A 19,997-nucleotide genomic window follows, 5' to 3' on the forward strand; every position below is an offset into this window, starting at 1 on the left:
AAAGGAATTGAAGTACAAGACAGTACCAGCTAATTTGCTAACAATATTGCTTCCCATGGTGCATGAGTTGTGTTCATACTGTCTAAAATGGCATATGTTAAAGATTCATTCTAAAGATTTTTTTAAAATTAATTTTATTGGTAAATTTTAGGTATACAGTATAATGACATTCATCAATGGAAATTTGCATGTTTAAATACTCTCTCTTGTTTCTTTTTTCCCCCCATTCTCCTGTCCTCCCTGCAACCTCTCCATCCCTCCCTATTTACTTTATTTCCATTTTTTCATTTTCTCATATTAAGTCCATTCCCTTCTTTCCTTTCCCCTACCTCTCTCACTTCCCCTTCCCCTTTGCCCCTTTTCTTCCTATTTCACATTATCTATTATACCTTTTAGTCCCTGTTTACACTTTCAGTTTCTCACACTAGAGAAACTATTGGTATTTACACATGTGTGTCTATTTATTTCACTTAAGAGTATTGCCTCAATATGCATCCATTTAGCTAGAAATGTCTCTAATTTCTCATTTTGTATGGCTGAGTAGTACTCCATTTTATTTTTTAAAAAGCACATTTCCTTTATCCAGTCTCCAGTTGATGGGCAAATGGACTGTTTTCAAGTTTTAGCTATTACAAACTGTGCTGCTATGAACATGGGTGCACATATATCACTGTAGTATGATACTTTTAATTCTTTGGGGAATATGCCCAGCAGGGGAATAGCTGGGTCAAATGGGACTTCCAGTTCTAGTTCTTTGAGGTATCTCCATACTGATTTCCACAGTGCTTGCACCAGTCTACACTCCCACCAGCAGTGGAGCAGGGTTCCTCTTGCCCCACAGCCCCACCAGCATTTGTTATTGGTTGATTTCATGATAGCAGCCATTTTTTCTGAAGTGAGGTGGAATCTCAGTGTTGTTTTCATTTGCATCTCTCGAATGACCAGTGATGTTGAACATTTTTTCATATGTTTATTTGATATTTCTCTTTTTTGTCTGAGAAATGTCTGTTCATTTCAGATGCCCATTTTCGGATTGGGTCTTTAAATTTGGGAGGTCTGATTTTTTTAAGTTCTTCATAGATTCGAGATAGTAGACCTTTGAGCAGCAGCAGGTGAAAACTTTTTCCCCCATTGTGGGTTTTCTCTTAGCTCTGTTGGTGGTTTCTCTTGCTGTACAGAAGCTTTTTAATAAGGAGATATCCCACTTGTTGATTATTGCACGGGCAACTGAGGTTTTGTTCATAAAATCTTTTCCTACGCCAATGTCTTCAAGAGTTCTACTTAACCTCTGTTCCAGCTGGTTCAGCGTTTCTATTTTAATATTTAGATCTTTAATCCATATTAATTTTAGTTTAGTACATAGTGAGAGATATAGGTCTAGTTTTGATCTTTGGCAAGTTGCAACCCAATTTTTCCAGCACCATGTAATAAAGAGGCTATCTTTCCTCTAGTGAGAGTGTTTGGCTGCTTTGTCGAAGATGAGATGGCTGAGCGTGTCTGGCGTTGTTTCTGCATCTTCTAATCTGTTCCACTGGTCCTCAGGTCTGTTTCTTTGCCAGTACCATGCTGTTTTTATCACAGTAGCTTTGTAGTAGAGTTTAAAGTTGGGAGTTGTGATACCCCCTGCCATGTCTCTGTTGCCCAGAATTGCTTTTTTTTTTTAAAGGATTTTTATACTATATTTAAAAATCATAAAATAAAAAAGGGATCAATCAACATATATAGCAGAAGTCCCTCCAGCAGTCCCAGTATTCACCACCTTTGTCCATCTCTGCTCAGAACACAGATCCTTTTTTTTTTCTTGGTACCAGGAATTGAACTCAGGACCTTGCACTTGCGAAGCAGGTGCCAGAACCACTGAGCTAAATCCCTGGCCCAGAACACAGAAGTTTTAAGGATCATTGTCTTTGCTCAGTCTGCAGCTCATTTAAAGATCTCTGAGATGACTCTAGTTCTTAAAATCAAACTTGTTCGGCCAAATCCAAAACCCTGAATTTATCCAAATTGTAGAAACATGCTTTTACCACCCGTCCACCAAAATACCTCCCATTCAGATCAACAACAGCTTTAATAGCTGATTCAACTCTCTCAAATTCTAAAAATATTCATACTGCTTCATCATCAGGGGCACCAGGAATTTCAAATATCACACATTTGCCAATTTTGCCATATTTTTCACATTCTTCCTTGGTTTCAGTTTCCAAGTCTTCATCGACTTTTCCTGCACCAACCATGTTCCTCAGTAGGACCACTTTAGTAGGACATTTAAGTATTTCAGTTAATGGATTTGAATCTGACTTCTTTGTTGCATCTTGAAATTCACCCTTCTCAGCGGCATCACCTACAATGGTCTTGCTGCCTTGTTTGCTGGTCTTCTCCACTGGCAACGCAGTGCTCAGTCCCTGCTCATGCTTCCCCAGACCCTGGCCTTCCCGGAAGCCATACTTCTGCATGATCTTATGTGCTACTGTACCACCCATGTTAGCAAGGAAGGAGTTGCAGGGCCCAGTTGGAGATCTTGGCCTATCCTGTTCCTCATATACTGGAGGAGGAATACCAGCTTTGGAAGACTGTGATCAAGGTCTCGAGTCCTCTTCGTAAGGAAAATCTCAGAGTAACTCTTTGTCTTTTTCTACAAGAGAAGTAGGTGGTGTAATAGCAGGTCCTCCCATTCTTCTTTGCTCATAATCTTCATCTTCATCAGAATCTGGATCTGGTCACCTTGAAAACCCACTAGCTTCATGTCTTTCTTTATGTCCCTCTTCCCTTTCTTTTATTTCCTTCTTTCTTTCCAGCTCCCGCTGTCTCTGTCATTCCTCTCTTTGGCGTTTCACTTTCTCATAGTCATTAGGAAACATAGGATCATATTTGTCAGCTAAAGGAATCAAAACTTCTCCTGTAGAAAACCCACTGGGAACAGGGTCCTTCAGGCCTGCTGCAACATGTGGTGGTGTAACCACAATCTGCCGGTCATCTGCAGAGCCACCTCGCTTTAAGTCAATAACTGGTGCAAGGACAGTACTTTGTTTTGTCCTTTGGTTCTTTGCCTGAGTGAGAGCTGCCTTCTTCACCTGAAGGTGAGACTGCAGATACTTAAAGTTTTGGCATCAGCCTTCTGTTTTTGAGTCACTGATGTCCACTCCCAGGTCATCATATAGGGACATCTTTTTGGTTTAACGCTGGACCGAAGGCATACGACTTACCCAGCCCACAAGGCCGACTCTGCCCATGAGCCACAGTGGTGGAAGCGCTGAGCCTGGCCTCACTCTGCTGAAAGCCCCAAACCACCGGAGTCAGCAGTGTCGCCCATGGTCCTCCGAGTCCTCAGGGTGCTCCATGGTGCAGGGTGCGGGAGCGCCTAGGATTGCTTTTGCTATTCTAGGTCTCTTCTTGTTCCAAATGAATTTTTGGATTGTTTTCTCAAGGTCTGTGAAGTATGCTGCTGGGATTTAAATTGTGACTGCATTGAATCTATATAGCCATTTTAGAAGTATGGCCATTTTCACTATGTTGATTCTTCCTATCCAGAGGCAAGGGATGTCTTTCCATTTTCTGATATTGTCTTCAATCTCTTTTCAGAGTGCTATAGTTTTCAGAGAAGAAGTCTTTGATTTCTTTTGTTAGATTGATTCCTAGGTATTTCAGTTTTTTGGATGCTATTGTGAAAGGAATTGTTTGCCCTATTTCTCTCTCAGTGAGTCTGTCGTTTGTGTAGAGGAAAGCTATTGATTTTTGTGTGTTGAGCTTGTATCCAGCTACTTGATTGAATTTGGTTATTAAGTCCAGAAGACTTTTGGTGGAGTTCTTGGGGTCTTCTATATAGAGTATCACGTCATCTGCAAATAATGACAATTTGACTTCTTCATTTCCTATCTTTATTCCTTTTATTTCTTTCTCTTGTCTAATTGCTGTGGTTAATGTTTCCAAGACTATGTTGGACAGGAGTGGTGATAGTGGACATCCTTGTCTTGTTCCTGATTTTAGTGTGAAGGATTTCAGTTTTTGACCATTTAGTATGATATTGGCTGTTGGTTTTTCATAGATGGTTTTTCCCATACTGAGGTAGAGACTGTCTATTCCAATTTTCTATAGGGTTTTTATCATAGATGTGGGCTGCATTTTGTTGAATGCTTTTTCTGCATCTATTGAGATGATCATATGGTTTTTGTCTTGGCTCTATTGATATAGTGTATTACATTTATTGATTTGCGTAGGTTGAACCATCCCTGCATCCCTGGGATGAATCCCATTTGGTCAGGGTGTATGATCTTCTTGATGATCTTCTGCATTCTATTTGCCAGTATCTTATTAAGGATTTTTGCATCTATGATCATTAGTGAGATTGGCCTATAGTTCTTCTTTTCAGTTGGGTCTCTCTCTGCTTTGGGGATCAAGGTGATGCTTGCTTCCAGGAATGAATTTGGAAGTATTGTTTCCCTTTCAATTTCACTGAAGAGTTTAAATAGTAGTGACAGTAGCTCCTCTCTAAATGTCTTGTAGAATTCAGCAGTGAAGCCATGAGGACCTGAGCTTTTCTTAGTTGATAAGTTTTTAATTACATTTTCAATTTCATTGATTGATATTGGGTTGTTTAGAATTTTTAAGTCTTCTTTGTTCAACTTTGGTAATTCATATGTCTAGGAATCTGTCCATTTCTTCTGTGTTTTCCATCTTATTGGCATATAGGTTCTCGAAGTAGGTATTGATGATCCTCTGGATTTCTGCTGGGTCCTTTGTAATTTCACCCTTTTCATTCCTAATTGCATGGATTTGGGCCTTTTCTTTCCCTTTTCTGATAAGGTTGGCTAAGGGTTTGTCAATTTTGTTTATTCTTTTTTTTTTTGGTACCGAGATTTGAACTCAGGTCCTTGCACTTGCAAGGCAGGCTGTGGAACCACTGAGCTAAATCCCCAGCCCAATTTTGTTTATTCTTTTGAAGAACCAACTCTTGGCTTCATTGATTTTTTTGTATCATTATCTTAGTCTCCATTGCATTGATTTCTGCTCTGATCTTTATAATTTCCTCCCTTGTATGAGCTTTGGGGTTGTCCTGCTCTTCTTTTTCTAGAAGCTTGAGGTTCAGCATCAGGTTGTTTAATTGGGCTCGCTCTGTTTTACTAATATGTATATTCACTGCTCTGAATTTCCCTCATAAGACTGCTTTCATTGTGTCCCATAGATTCCAATGTGTTGTACTGGCATTGTGATTTAATCATGGGAACTGACTGACTTCTTTAATTTCCTCTGTGACCCGTTGGTTATTCAGAAGTGTGTTGTTCAATTTCCATGTGTTTATGAAATTCTTGTGGTTTCTTTTGCTATTGATCTCCAATTTCATCACACTATGGTCTGATAATATACGGGGGATAACTTCAATTCCTTTGCGCTTACTTAAACATGTTCTACGAGCAAATATGTGGTCTATTTTGGAGAACGCCTCGTGGGCAGCTGAAAAGAATGTGTATTCTGATTTTGTGGGGTGGAATACTCTTTAAACATCTGATAAGTTAATTTGTTCAAGAGTTTGATTGAGTTCTAGTATTTCATTGCTTATTTTTTGTCTAGTTGATCTATCTATTTGTGACAGTGGGGTGTTGAGGTCCCCCACTACTGTTGTATTAGTGCTTATTTGATTTTTCATGTCCATTAGTATTTGTTTTATATAGGTGGGTGCACTAGTGTTTGGTGCATAGATATTTATGATTGTCATCTCTTCCTCTTGGATTCTTCCCTTTACAAGGATGTAGTGTCCTTCTTTGTCTCTTAATCAGTGTTGGTTTGAAATCCACTTGATCTGCAAAGAGCACAGCTAGTCCTGCTTTTTTTTCGGGTTCCTGTTGCATGGAGTATTGTTTTCCACCCTTTAAGTTTCAGTGTATGAGTTTCTTTTTGAATTAAGTGTGTTTCTTGTATGCAACATATTGTTGGATGTTGCTTCTTGACCCATTCTGCCAGTCTATATCTTTTGACTGGTGAATTGAGACCATTAACATTGATGGTTATAACTGATACATATTGACTTGTCATTTTTATGACTTTTTCTTTTTGTTGGATTCTCCCTCTTTGCATTTAATTTCTTGTTGCTCCTGATGGATTCATTCTACTGGTCTTCCTGGGGTTGTTATCCTCATTGTCTTTTCCTAGGATATTTTCTAAAATTTTTTGGAGCACTGGTTTGGTATTCATGAAGTTCTTCAGGTGCTCTTTGTCATGAAAGTATCTTATTTCTCCATTCATTTTGAAAGATAGTTTTGCAGGGTATATCAATCTGGGTTGGAGGCTGTTTTCCTTTAGGGCTTGAAATATATCACTGCAAGCTCTTCTTGCCTTGATGGTTTGTGTTGAGAAGTCTGCTGTGATTCTGATGGGGTTTCCTTTGTATGTGATTTATTTCTTTTCTCTAACTGCTTGTAGAATTTTGTTCTTCTGTTGGGTTTCTGGAATCTTAACTATTATATGCCTGTGTAGATTTTTTTTTTGATCAAGGCTAGTTGGAGTCCTATATGCCTCACTTATCTGTATGTCAAGTTCTTTTCCCCTCCTTGGGAAGTTTTCTGCCATCACTTCTGTGAACAGTTTTTTTATGTCACCTGCACTCTCTCCTGTTTCTTCACTGACTCTGATCAGTCTTATGTTATTCTTCTTTGCATCGTCTAGCAGCTGCTGGATTGATTTCTCATGGTCCCTTACTATTTTAAAGCAATTTTTCTTTTCCTGGCCACTAATTCCAATCTTATCTTATATATCTGAAATTCTGTCCTCACATTGAGTCATTCTGCTGTGTAACCTTTCAATGGAGTTTTTAATCTCCTGGAAATCTGTTTGCATCTGTTTTATGGATTGCATTTGTTTCCTATGTTGAGATTCTATCATGTTCCTCAGCTCCTCTATTTTTTATCTGTGTCCTCTCTAGATTTATTAATCATGTCTTGCACTATGGGCATAATTTCTGCTTTTATCTGAGAAATTATTTCTGATTTCATTTTTTCCAGATCCTCTTTTGTTGCCAGTTTAGGGAGTCCAGGTGATTGTGTATCAGATTGTTCCACCTTGTTTCCCTTTGAGGTTGCTTTAGGTGATCTGGAAGTCTGTTTTTGAGACTTGCTTATGTGTCATCTCATTTCAGTGGGGAGGAGTGGTGTGTGTGCTGCCGATGCCCTTGCAGCTCACCTCCTCGGTGCTGGGGGCAGTGGAACAGCAGCCCAGAAGGCTCCTCCTCAGTGCTGTGGATGGCTCTGAAGATCTTTTTTAAAAAAAGAAAATTTAATGTTATTTTCTCTACTACCTTCATTCATATTTTAGCAGAAAAAAATCCTTTTCTCTTAAAATCTAGCCAACTGATATCACAAAAGACTCAGAATTTCTGATCAAAGGAAAGATAGGAAATTTTGAAGCACAGATCTACTTGAAGAGGAAAAGCCAAGCCTGTGTGTACAGCATTTCACCAGAAAGTTTAGATGGTAATAGAGTAACTGGGAAATAATCCACATTAAGAACTTAACCTTCCTAATCACTCCAGGAAAAAGGAAAGATTTCTGCTTCTTTCTCGTACATTGATTGGTTCACTAAAGAAAACTAAGAACTTAGTATAACAACAGTTAACTACACTATGGTTTAAATAAGCCTTTATGAGCTTCCCTAAGAATCTAATCATTTTATATTGAGTTCCAAGCCACTATATACAAATGAACTTTGGGATCCTGGATGCTTTTCAACTTTTTAAATTAAAACATCTAAAACAACACAAATGTTCATGCATATGAAAAACGTTAGAACGTCCTTTTAAAAAATCATTGCATTGTTTATATTTTTATATTTTTTACTATTAAATACAGTGAGTATATTGAATAGTAAGTACTAGCACTTTCATTTGTTCAAGACACATAAGTTAAATGAAAACTCTTGCTGTTTATTTTACGTGGATGATTAAAGCCACCAGCAGATTTCCTGGTGACCCATTCTATTTTTTTCCTACCAGTAGACTCAGTTGGGAGTTTTATTTTTATTTTTATTTTGGGGGGTGGGTACCAGGGATTGAACTCAGGACCTTGTGCTTATGAGACAGGTGCAGTGCCACTGAGCTAAATCCCCAGCACTTCAATTGGGAGTTTTAGAAAAAGTCCAACAGGGATTTCTCTTATATTGTGCTTATTTGTGAAGCCTAAGCTTAAGTACAACCATAAGTACAAGAAAATCTTCAGTTTCATTTGTATAACCTCCTAATTTGTATGACAAGAATCATACTAGAAGTAGTCTAAAATATTTCACTCAAAAGTAAAACACTGGTCACAAATCTAAGTACTCTATCTGAAGAACAATTTCCTTTATAAGCTAAGCTCTATCAATATTAGCACATTCAATAACATCTAGAAGCATGTGGACCAGGAATCCTTCAGTGAATAAGCAAATCCATGAGTAACCTGGCTTTGGTAAGTGAACCTAAATGCTAATAGGTTGAACTTCAGCAAAACTTGACAGTGTGGGAGAAACTCAGATTTCAATTGTGCGTGTTTCTTTGCTAACTGTGTGAGATGAGGCCTTTCTGAGTGAAGGAAAATGATTGTAGCCCAAAAAGGTATAATTCTACATGTATTTCTTTCCATTACTGCATATTAATTATTAAAGTTGAGGGCAGCTCTTTGCTTTTCCTAAGAATGCCCTATCAGTTTGCATTAATAGTCTTCTTTGGGTGAAATAGTACAAATTTCTGGCCATTCTCATCGTTCACCACTTTTCCTACCCAAAAGTATCTAACTTTGGGCAGGTGTTTGGTAGAGACAAATGTGGAAGTAGTAAGAAAATTAATTAAAACACATGAAAAACTTAGGTAGGTGTGATGACAGTTTGGCTGTGACTCATGTCAGAATCAACCATAGTTTTTCTTTAGAGTATTCAGAGTCTTATTTAAGTAAGGTGATTTAAAAACCAAAACACTCAAATAAATATTCGTTGGTCTGTGTTTTTTTAAAAGATAATTGCTTGAAAATAGAAAATGAAAGAATCACTTTATAAATCAAATGTCTTTAGACTACCTTGGAAGAGACCATTTCATTTTATACAAAAACAGCTAACTACTGAAACTATAAGCAATAAAAGGGTTTAATAAACTGCAAAATCAATTTTAGCAATGAGCATAACTCAGTACTACCATGTGAAGTGTGGACTCCTGAGAGCATTGGAAGGTTCTACTCGAAACACCTATTTCTGCGTGCTGGGAATATAGCTCAGTGGTAGAGGGCTTGCCTAGAACTCACGAGGCCAGGGGCTCAATCCACTGCACCACACAAAACAAAACCTAGTTCTATGCAGAGTCTTAAAAAGTCATGATCTGATGCTAGTAGGGTTATAGCATGCAATGCATCAGTACTCAACAAGATTTCAAAAAAAAAACTAGGTCCTTACACATTTATAAAATTATTATCTCTAACAAAAATTATAATGTAAGCACAATAGGATCTTCAAGTATGTGCTGAAGACCATCAGTGCCAGAGTCAGTCCAAAATACTATCATAATCTGCTTCTACTGGTAACATTTTCACACAAAGGAATAACTAGTGTTGGAGTTTATATCATTTCATCTTCTAAAATCATGACAGTATACATATACAACTACTGAAAATATCTTTATGCTCACCTCTGACTAGTCAAGTGTAAATAGAGAAAGCATTGTATTTCCTTGTACCCCATGAAATTGCCATTTCGTAAATAAAAATTTAAATGTTGTACTTAAAAAATAAGTTTTATTCAATTAAAATATACATCAACATTTTTCTAAGATATTAAATATTTAATTTTCATAAAATTATTTTGTTAGACTGTATAAATTATTCAAATCCTCCAGTTACTGCTTCTCATTTGGGAAATGTGTTCTTTCTTTCTTTCTTTCTTTCTTTCTTTCTTTCTTTCTTTCTTTTTTGTTTTTTTTTTTTGAGACAGTGTCTCTCTGTGTAGTTCAACCTGCTGGCCTTGAACTCAATATGTAGTCCCAGCCAGCCTCAAATTTGCAGCTATTCTCCTGCCTCAGCCTCCTGAGTGCTTGGACTACAGGCGTGCACCCCCCCCACCCCCCCACTATGTTGTTGCTTAGAAAAAGCTCCAAAGGATGAAAAAGATGGTAGTCCCTTAGCTAAAAGTCCAGTGGCTAGAAGGGATATGACAGAATTTCATGGTCCAGGCTTTGCTTGAGTGGCTTGGGACACATGAGGTGAAGTCCTGTCATGTTAAAGTATGGGTTCGCATTTGCTAACCAAAGGATGCTCATGAGTGAAAATGTACATATGCAGTTTAAATTTCTTAACAACATGCTGCTGCTGTCATTGCTTCCCCCAGGTTTGCACTGTAGTAATTATCTCCTTAACAGATCATCATAGCCTTCAGAACATTTGGTCACAGTGATTTCAGGAGTGCATTATTAGGGAGCTTCATCAACATCTAACCATTGTATGGCTTGCTGTGGACTGTCATACAGGATCTTTCTGTTTATTTGGCCCAGGTTATAATCTGCTCTAAAAATAAGGTTTTGCTGTTTTGAATCTTATTGAGCACACTTCTGTCAGTGCTCTCCAGTAGTGTACTCTCAGGTCCAGTTTCAAGCTTTCACCAGTAATAGGAGAAACTCCAAAGCCTGCAGTGAGGCCTTGAATCTTAGCTTTCACTTTGGCTATCAATTGGTCTTTGTTTAAAATGGGATTTTGATCTTCTCTGAAGTTTACTTTAGAAATTCAGATCCTCAGACCAAGATTTTTCACACTACTATTGAGTAGTTCTTTTGCTAGCAGAGCCCTCTAAGACTTTCCTCATTTGCAATATGTCTCAGTTATAAATCATATAAATGAAAGTGTTCACGATTCTTCTGAGGACACTATATTAGTTATTTCTCTGGAATTAGTAACAACTCAATAAAAAAATTAAGAGTATAATATTATAATTCTAAATAGTACAACTGGAAACATGCTTTATGTCAACTTTACTTATTGTAGTCAATTTTCAACTGATCTGATATTAGCAATTTCATGTTCACAAGTTAATAACATAGTATGTCCACAAGTTAATAATATAGTTAATCCACAAGTTAGTAACAATCCACAAGTTAATAAACAAGTACTTATTGAAAATCTACCATATGTTATGATCTGTCTCTGTCTCATATCTGCGTAGATATTCTAGAAAGACTAACTTGTAAGTATGAAAGTCCCTAATTTTAAAGACACTTTTAAAGGCAGTGGTTTGTAGGAAATAGTATTATAGTTGTCATCAAATGGAGTAGCAGGCACTAGATGGTCAGAGTTTGGATTTGGTGGTGGAGCATACTCAGACAACAGAAGAAAAGAAGGTCCTTGTGTATTTCCCTTTTGTTTTTTCTTATCAGGGCTTCCTAGTTGTACACCTTGTCCTAACCCATCCAGTCCACTATCACCACCTTGGGCTCTGTTTAGCTCCGTGGGCTCCTTCTCCTGTCCCATGGGCCGCACAACTCGGTCAGCTCCAGGCCGCCTAGGACTGGATGTGGCTTGGAGAGGGAGGCAGCCCAGGGTCCAGAGCCAGGACCAGGGTGGGAGGCGGGTGTGAGCACGGGGCCGGGCAGCCACCAAGGTCCATTTTCTAAGTTCAATTTCCTAAAATAAAGCCACTTATATTAATTAGGAGTCATCGTTTCCACAAATATGTACAAGGAAAATGTAAAGCTCACCATTCCAGTTGCCAAAATGGTACCTCACAAGACTGTAAGAAAGCCAAGTGTGGTGACTTATCCCAATGGTAAAGGATTATGTAAGTTCTCATAGATATGTATGACTATGGAGTACTACTTTGGGAGTAGAATGGACTGTCAGTTGAAACATAGACCCCTTGTTGAAGATGCATGTGAAGATGGAAGGCTTGGAAGGGGAGATTTTTTTTCCAGTTCTTGTTAAAATAAAATTCAGCAACCAGAATAATTCAGGACATTTTAAAACAGCTGTTATCAAGAGAGGACAAGAATAGAGTATCTGATCCAATGTGCCTCGCATCTTGATTTTTGTTGTTGTTTGTTTTGATTATTACCAGAAAATGAGAATCAGACCTGGAATCTACAGCGAGCAAAGAACCTTAAAGTAACCATCGTTTCTTCCATTAAAGGTCAGTGTTGCGTGTAGAGATTCCTATATCAGCAAAGATCTCATATAATGCAATACTAATGTCATCCTCCCAGAAAGAATCATTATAAGAAATTAAAATTTATTTACCTAAAAGACAAAAGAATCTGAGCATTTTGTTAAATACCTCCCACAAAAGAAGGGAAGTCAATTCGGGATTTGTATACAGTAGTCCCTTCCTACCTTCCACTGGGAAGCCATTGCTGTGAAGGGCAGCTGCTTATGGATTGTGTCTGGGTGACCTCCCACAGCTTTGCTGCTCTGAATGAAAATTTCTTGATACTTAAAAATGCGTATGATGGAGGTGGGCTGTTTCATCTGTTCTATCCCAAGCAAAGTCCTCTTTCTCCAGAGGACAGCCTGACCAAAATTGTTTCTCTCTTTTCAGGATCTGTTTATGTGAAATCCAGTCTTTTCAGTGTCTTCATCTTCTTGTCCTTCTACATGGGATGCCTGCTTGTTGTGTTTGTTCATTATGTGAGGTAAGTCAAAAGTCTCAAGAACTGTGAACCCCTTTTGCCTGTCTCTATAATGATAAAAGCATAGGTTTTAGAGCTATTTTGACTCTGCCTAAAGCTACCTCTGCCTCTAATTATGGGCAAACTGCTCAGCCTTCTGTGCTTCAGACTTCTCATCTGTAAAATGAGGTAATAATTTACTTCATAGAGTAATACAGCTTACAGTGTTTACGTAAATGTCATGCCTATAATAAGTGTTGATACGGTGTTTGTTATTTTCATAGCTAATGGAAACTCAACAAAAAGGCAGCTTGTATAATTTTCAGAGCAGCAAATACTCACTGTAAATCCTGTGGACTATAGGAAATGATCGGTTCTTCTACACATGGTGATTAAGAAACAGCTTTGAACATTCTGTCAAAAAAATAAATTTATTGCCAAAAATAAATCTTAAGGTACAATAAGTAGCAGAATAATGTGCTTTGATGCCACATTACCAGGTGCTTTTCTACTTTTGTAGCATCAGTTTTCCAGTAAAATGCCCCGTGGGGGAAAAATGGAGAAAATGATGCTATAATTTCATCAAGGAAATTTCCCTTCCCAAGAATTTGTAGTCCCTAATAAAACAACCAACCTCTCCCTCTCTTTCTGCAGGGCTGACCCTTGAGAATTCCATTCTTTGTTTTGTTCTCTGTGAGCTACAAAAGAATGGCAGGAGGTTTGCATTAAACAAATATTCTTTCTCCTCTTGAACATGTTAAGAAAACAAAGCCAGCATCTGTAGAAGGATCTCTCTACCACTTCAATGATACTGTAATCTCAGTGATACAGATATATCTCTGGCTCAAAAAAAAAGAAACTTCCTTCTGTGACCTATGTGAAGCTTTTGAAATGAGATAACTTCCTTCAAAATCCCACAGCTACTACTAGTCAAATCTGGGAGAATTTAGCACCAAAATCATTAGAAATAATAAACTATAAACCACTGGGAATAAAATAGAAATCCATGAGTTTGTATTAATAAAGAAAAGGAAGGACCTAACCACTCACATATCTACTAAATTCAACAAATTTACTAAAACCGGTGCCCATTATAGAAAGGTGCCACTAGCAAAGACTGACCATAAAAGGGACTTTTCCCAAAGCAGAGGACCCAGAGCTGACTGATAAACACATGGGAAGTCCTGAAGTTGGAAAATCATTTTGCAAATATCATAGCAAATACTAGATCAGGTTAAGAATCATCAGTGGATGCTAAATCTATGGGGGGGAATCAGATGACCATCAAATGTCTGTGTGGCCATAAAGTACATCCTCACAAGTTGCTTGGTAGTTGTGAGAGAAAAAAGATAATAATAACTGTATTAGTAAGCTCCTCCCACTGCTGAGTAGAAATACCTGATACCCACAGTTTAAAAAAGAAAAGGTTTTTTTGGCTCATGGTTTCAGAGGATTCAGTCCATGATTGGCTGGCTCCATGGCAGGAGCATCATGGTGGGGGTAGCAGAGGAAAACTGCTCTGTTCATGGCAGCCAGGAAGCAAAGCAGGGGAAGAGTACCAGAGAGGAAGGGATGAGGGACCAGTTATAGATACCAAGGTCACACCTCTAATGGCCCATTCAGACAAACCCATAAGTGTACTTTACTAATTGTTTGGGTGGCTCACAAGTCAATCAAGTTGGCAGTCCAGCTTAAGTATCACAGTACTTGTACAGTAAAGAAATCAAACACAGGGCTGGGGATTTAGCTCAGTGGTTTCGCTGCCTGCTGCACAAGCGCAAGGACCCAAGTTCGATCCCCGGTACCAAAAAAAAAAAGGAATGAAACACATTTACTGGGTGATCAAAATTAGTATCACCAAATGGAAGGTGAACACTGTATGACACCTTAAGAAGGATAAAAGATTATTTATGCAGCATTCCAGAAATGTATATATTTAATCCTGTGGAAAAATGTGTCATAAATGACAAAGAAAGTATATGGTGTTTCAGGTTAAAGGGGACTAAGGATGTATGACAACTAAAGACAATACCTAGGGGCGGAGATTTAGCTCAGTGGTTTTGCTGCCTGTTGTGCAAGCACAAGGACCCAAGTTCAATCTCCGGTACCAAAAAAAAAAAGACAATACCTGATCTCAGTTTAGACCTTATACCAGAAGAAGAATATGCTATAAAGGACATTATTGGGCCGACTGACAAATTGAAATATAGACAATATGTGAGATAAGAGTATAATTTCACTGTTAAATTTGATACTTGTAGTTATGTAAAAGAAAATCCCTACTCGAAATATTTAGGTACAAAAGTCTGCAATATATGCAACTTTCAAATGACACAGCAAAAATTTATAGCTAGATAGATTACATGTATGAAAAAAAGAATGATAAAAAAACAGATAGGATAACAATAAAAGAATCTAGGTAAAGGATATATGGATATTCTATGTTCTTATTCTCAAAACTTCTTTGCAAATTTGAAATTATTTTCAAATAGAAAGTTTAAAATAGCCAGGTATGATGTCACACACTTGTAATCCCAGCATTCAGGAGACTAAGGTAAAAGGATTGTGAGTTGTAGGCTGATCTACACAGTGAAATCCTGTCTCAGAAAAAAGTAAAAACAAAAACTTCAGGGGACAGGCAAATTTTATACCTGAAAAATATATGCATTAAGTGATTATTAGATCAATTACTTTTATCAGATCATAGTCACTAACATTTAAGAAATACCTGCTCTGTGCTGACCCCTCTAAATAGATTATCTCATGTGATGCCCCTAACAGTGGGATACTATTATTATCATCATGTGACAAGAAGATTGAAGCACAGAGAGGTTAAACAATTTGACCAAGAATTCACAACAAACAAATAAAGAACCTGGGCAGCCTGGCTCTTGACCCGTAGGTCTTAGGCAGGCTGATCAAGATGGATCTGGAGGATCAGGGCTCATGAGGAAAGACAGTCTTGACCAAGGATCCTAACCAAAGATCTGGCACTACAGAAAAGATATAATTTTTAAAAGGCCTGCAAAAGGTTCCAGTTTTGCTTTGAATGAGTTCTCTCTTCTGTCTCTCTTAGGAATACTGCACTCTTGATGTTTTAGATTTTAGAAAACAGGATTACTTCTCAACAGTCAGCTAGCAGGGGCCGGGGATTTAGCTCAGTGTTTTCGCCTCTGGCTGTGCAAGCGCAAGGACCTGAGTTCAGTCGCCAGTACCAAAAAAAAAAAAAAAAAAAAATAGTCAGCTAGCATGCATAGTCAACACACAGACAAAAAAATTAGTAGCTGATGATCAATCTCTCTGAAGTTGTTACCCAGCCAACTGAAGTGAGCGCTGGTTTTGAAAGTTGTGGTTTAAAGCTCTGTTGAAACTTCTAGTTGCAAATTATTTTGCTACAGTCAAATGCACAAGCATAGATTCTTTCCAAATATAGATGAACTGAAAAATAGAAATCTGGAGACATAAGAACCATTTGGCATTCTAAACAGAGAATTAGATGAAGGAAAAATGCTAATCGGGGAACTCTTCTTTCATTGAACTAAGTGAAACAAAGCTTCCTACAAAACTATTTGAAATCAATTCTCTTGGTAAATACCATTTACTATACCTTATTCATAATCCATGTGCAATTTATAGTATATACTATGCAATGAGGATGAAAAATATTGATAAGAAAAATGGCCCTTACAGGGAGCTAAAACTTCAAACCCTCCTTATGCTGTATTCACCAGAACCTAAATACCATTCTTCTCCATCCCCCAGTGCTTTCAACATGTATTTATCAAGCCCCTACAATGAATGTGCAGACCCCAGGGCCAAGCATTGCACAGGTACCTTTCAAACATCTTTCCAGACACTAAGTCCAAATTGCCCAATCCTGAGTGCTTGTCCTTCCCTGTGATTCTCGTATTCATTACCCATGGCCACAATGGGGCTTCTTAGCCATAAAAGGTCAGTAGCATACAGCAATAAATATTTAAGTTTGCTCACAGATCTGTGGGTGAGCTGGATAGTTCTACAATCAGCTCAGAGGTGTCAGTCAGCTGTGGTCACAAAATGTGGTGTCCTGGCAGGTCAGCTAGGAGCTGGGTCTTCTAGAATGGCCTCAGCTGTACTTGGTCTCTCATTGTCCAGCAGGCCTGCTTGGGATTCTTGTATTTCATTGAGAGACGGCAGAAGAGTACAGGGCCTCCTTAGGATGTAGGTTCAGCATGTCCCCCTTACTCTACTGGAGTGGGAATAGTCATGAGGCCAGTCCAGGCTCTGGAGATAAAGATGTACTCTGAACCTTCTGATTGATGAGGAACAATCATTTTGCAGTTATCTAGCACAGTTCTCATTTATGGTTTTTTTCATTTGTTCACTGGATACTGCCTGCCTCATCCCAGCTTTGTAAATCACTTAACTCCTCAAATGAAGAATGTTGTCAGTTCCAAAAGCTAAAGCAAAGAGGGATAGAATCCTTTAATGCAAATACATAATACAAACACATCATCTCCTGTAAGTCCAAATAATTGCTTACTGGTTGATATCACTGAAATTGTTAAGGAACTTTACCACACCCTCATTTGCCAACTAGAGCAGTCAGGCCAAATTATCACTGTTTTCCTTAGTGATATACTTTTGTTTATTGAACAAATATTTAGCTACCATTTCCTATATATCAGGCCTTGTCCTAGACCAATGATGGTGAACCTTTTAGAGACCCAAACTGCAACCCAAAACCCACTTATTTATAACAAAGAACCAACACTGCAATTAAATCTGAATACTGAGGTTTTAGTTTAGAAAAAACAACTGTTAACTGATGCTCAGCTGCTGGGGTGACACAGAGAGGGTTCTGTGTGCCCACTGTCACACATGTGCCATAGGTTTGCCTCTGCTGTCCTAGAGATTAGAGATAGCAGTGCTAAACAAAAGAGTCTAGATCCCTGCCCTATTATAGCTTTGCTGAAGAGGAGAGATTTTTTTAAAAATCCTGTTAGTGACTGGGGAGAAAACATCAGTGATGTGATAGAGAATTACTGGGTTGTGAACACCACTTTAGATTTGATTTGATCAGGAGAAAAGACCTCTCAGAACAAAGACCTGAATGGCAAGAAGGAGACAGCCTTACTTGGATCTGGGGAGAGAGTGGCACTGTCAGAGAACAAAAGCAAAGGCCCCAAGGCAGGGATGAATTTGGTGTATCTAGGAACAAAAGAGTTTTGCAGGAAGGTCTTCCACAAACATACCAGAAACAAGGTCCCCATCTGGAAATAAATAAGAAGAAAGATGTACCAAAGAGTAAGCACTTCCAATCCCTCTGATCTCACATCCAAAAATAAGGCTCAATTTGGGAGAAGCAAGTAATTTACATTTTAATTTTTGATAGACAATCCCAAATGTATATCTGACTTATTAAAAAGTTTTATTGAGAAAAACCATAGATCAAAAAATTCACCCCTTTAAAATATACCATTCTGGAATTTCTAGTGTAATCAGAGTAACACAATCATCGTCATTGAATATCTAATTTCAGAGTATCTTTGTCACTGCAAAAAGAAACTCTGAATTCAACAAGATTGCAGTATACAAGATCGATGTACAAAAATCAGTTATATTTCCATATACAATCAATGGATAACCCAAAAATGAAATTATGAAAAAATTCAACTCACAAAAGCATCAAAAATTTAAGAATACTGAAGAATAAATTTAACAAACTAAGTGTAATATTAACTACAAAGTAAGTGTAATGAAAACTACAAAATGTCACTGAAAGAAACTTAAAATCCAAATGAATGATAAAAGGAAGTTTTTATGAAGTTTTCATGTTCATGGATTGGAAGATTTTTTGTTAAGATGGTGTGGTAGACAGAATAATGGCCCCCAAAATATGTCCAGGTGTTAGTCTCCAGATCTGAGAAGCCATTACATTGCATGGCAAAGAGAACTTTAAGATGTAATAAAATTATCTTGGATTATCCATGTAGGCACAGTATAATCATTAGGATTCTTATGTCAGGGAGGCAGGAGGTCGAAGCAGGAGGAAATGTGACTATGGAAGCAGAGGTTGGAGTGATGTACTTTGAAATAGAGGAAGGAGCCATGAGTCCAGGGATGTGGCTACTTCTAGATATTTGGAAAAGCAAAGAAATGGTTACACACTTGGAGCCTCCAGAAGTAAGATAGCTCTGCTAACACCTTGATTTTAGCCACACAGGATACATTTTAGTTTTCTGACATCCACTGCAAGGTAATCAATGTGTGGTGCTCTATACCATTAAATTTGTGATAATTTCTTACAGCAGAAGTAGAAAATAATAATATGCATGGCAATACTCCTTAAATTGGTACAATCCTGACCAAGGTCCCAGCTGGCTTTTATATGGAAATTGATAAACTGAATTCATATAGAAATGCAAGGGACCCAAAAAAGCCAGAATAATCTTGGCAAGTTGTGAAAATAGAACTAAATTGAAGGATTTATACTTCCTTATATCAACATGTATTACAAAATCATAATAACCAATACTTGGGGACTAACATAAAGACATATATTCCAATGGAATAGAATTGAGAGTAGTTCAGAAATAAACTTTCATAATTATGGTCAATCAGTTTTGACAAAGATGCCAAGAAAATTTAATGAAGGAAGAATATTCTTTTCAATCAATGGTGATGGGAAAACTGGATATCTAAATGAAAAAGAATGACACTGCACCCCTACCTCATACCGTATACAAAAGTTAACTTGAAAAGAATCAGACCTAAATATAAGAGCGAAAACTATAAACCTCTTAGAAGAAAACATAAGTGTGAATCCTTGTGACACTGGAATGGTTTCTAAGACACTAGAGCACTAGTAACAAGAAAAATAGATAAATTAGACTTTATAAAAATGAAAACTTTTGGCCAAGCATGGTGGTGCACCCCTGTAATCCCAGCACTCGGGAGGATCGCAGCAGGAGGATCGCTGTGAGTTTGAGGCCAGCCTGAGCTACATAGTGAGACCCTGTCGAAAGAAAGAAAGAAAGAAAGAAAGAAAGAAAGAAAGAAAGAAAGAAAGAAAGAAAGAAAGAAAGAAAGAAAAAGGTTTGTGCTTTAAAAATACTATCAAGAAAGTGATAACTCATAAAATAGGAGAAAATATTTACAAAGCATATCTGGTAAAAATGTAGCATTTACACTGTATAAAAAATTCTTATAACTCAATGATAAAAATACAAGCCCATTTAAAATTAGGTAAAGGATTTTGTTCCTATTTTTCCATTTTCTCATATTAGCCAAATGTGTAATTCTAGCTACTTGGGAGAATGAAGCAGGAGGATCACAAGTTCAAGACCAGCCTGAGAAATTTAGAGAAATTCTGTCTCAGAATAAAAATAAATAATAAATATAAAGGACTGGAGTTATAGCTCAG

At 37.7% G+C, this 19,997-nt stretch overlaps 1 protein-coding gene and 1 pseudogene across 4 annotated transcripts in view; one reads left to right on the plus strand and one right to left on the minus strand.

The window, feature by feature from the left end:
* The window catches only part of Sidt1 (SID1 transmembrane family member 1), a 109,409-nt gene that overhangs the window by 52,830 nt on the left and 36,582 nt on the right, over positions 1-19,997 (plus strand). For all 4 annotated transcript variants that reach the window (XM_087215700.1, XM_021263628.2, XM_004835707.3 and 1 more), the window contains 2 exons: positions 12,046-12,117; positions 12,523-12,616. In XM_087215700.1, the coding sequence (XP_087071826.1) occupies positions 12,046-12,117; positions 12,523-12,616 (166 nt within the window). The remainder of the gene's footprint in view (positions 1-12,045; positions 12,118-12,522; positions 12,617-19,997) is intronic.
* LOC101718829 (splicing factor 45 pseudogene) lies at positions 1,860-3,179 on the minus strand (annotated as a pseudogene).

This window comes from Heterocephalus glaber, unplaced genomic scaffold (genome assembly GCF_053883595.1).
Source record: "Heterocephalus glaber isolate CG9 unplaced genomic scaffold, H.glaber_assembly_v1.0 deba00000122, whole genome shotgun sequence".
NCBI lineage: Eukaryota > Metazoa > Chordata > Mammalia > Rodentia > Bathyergidae > Heterocephalus > Heterocephalus glaber.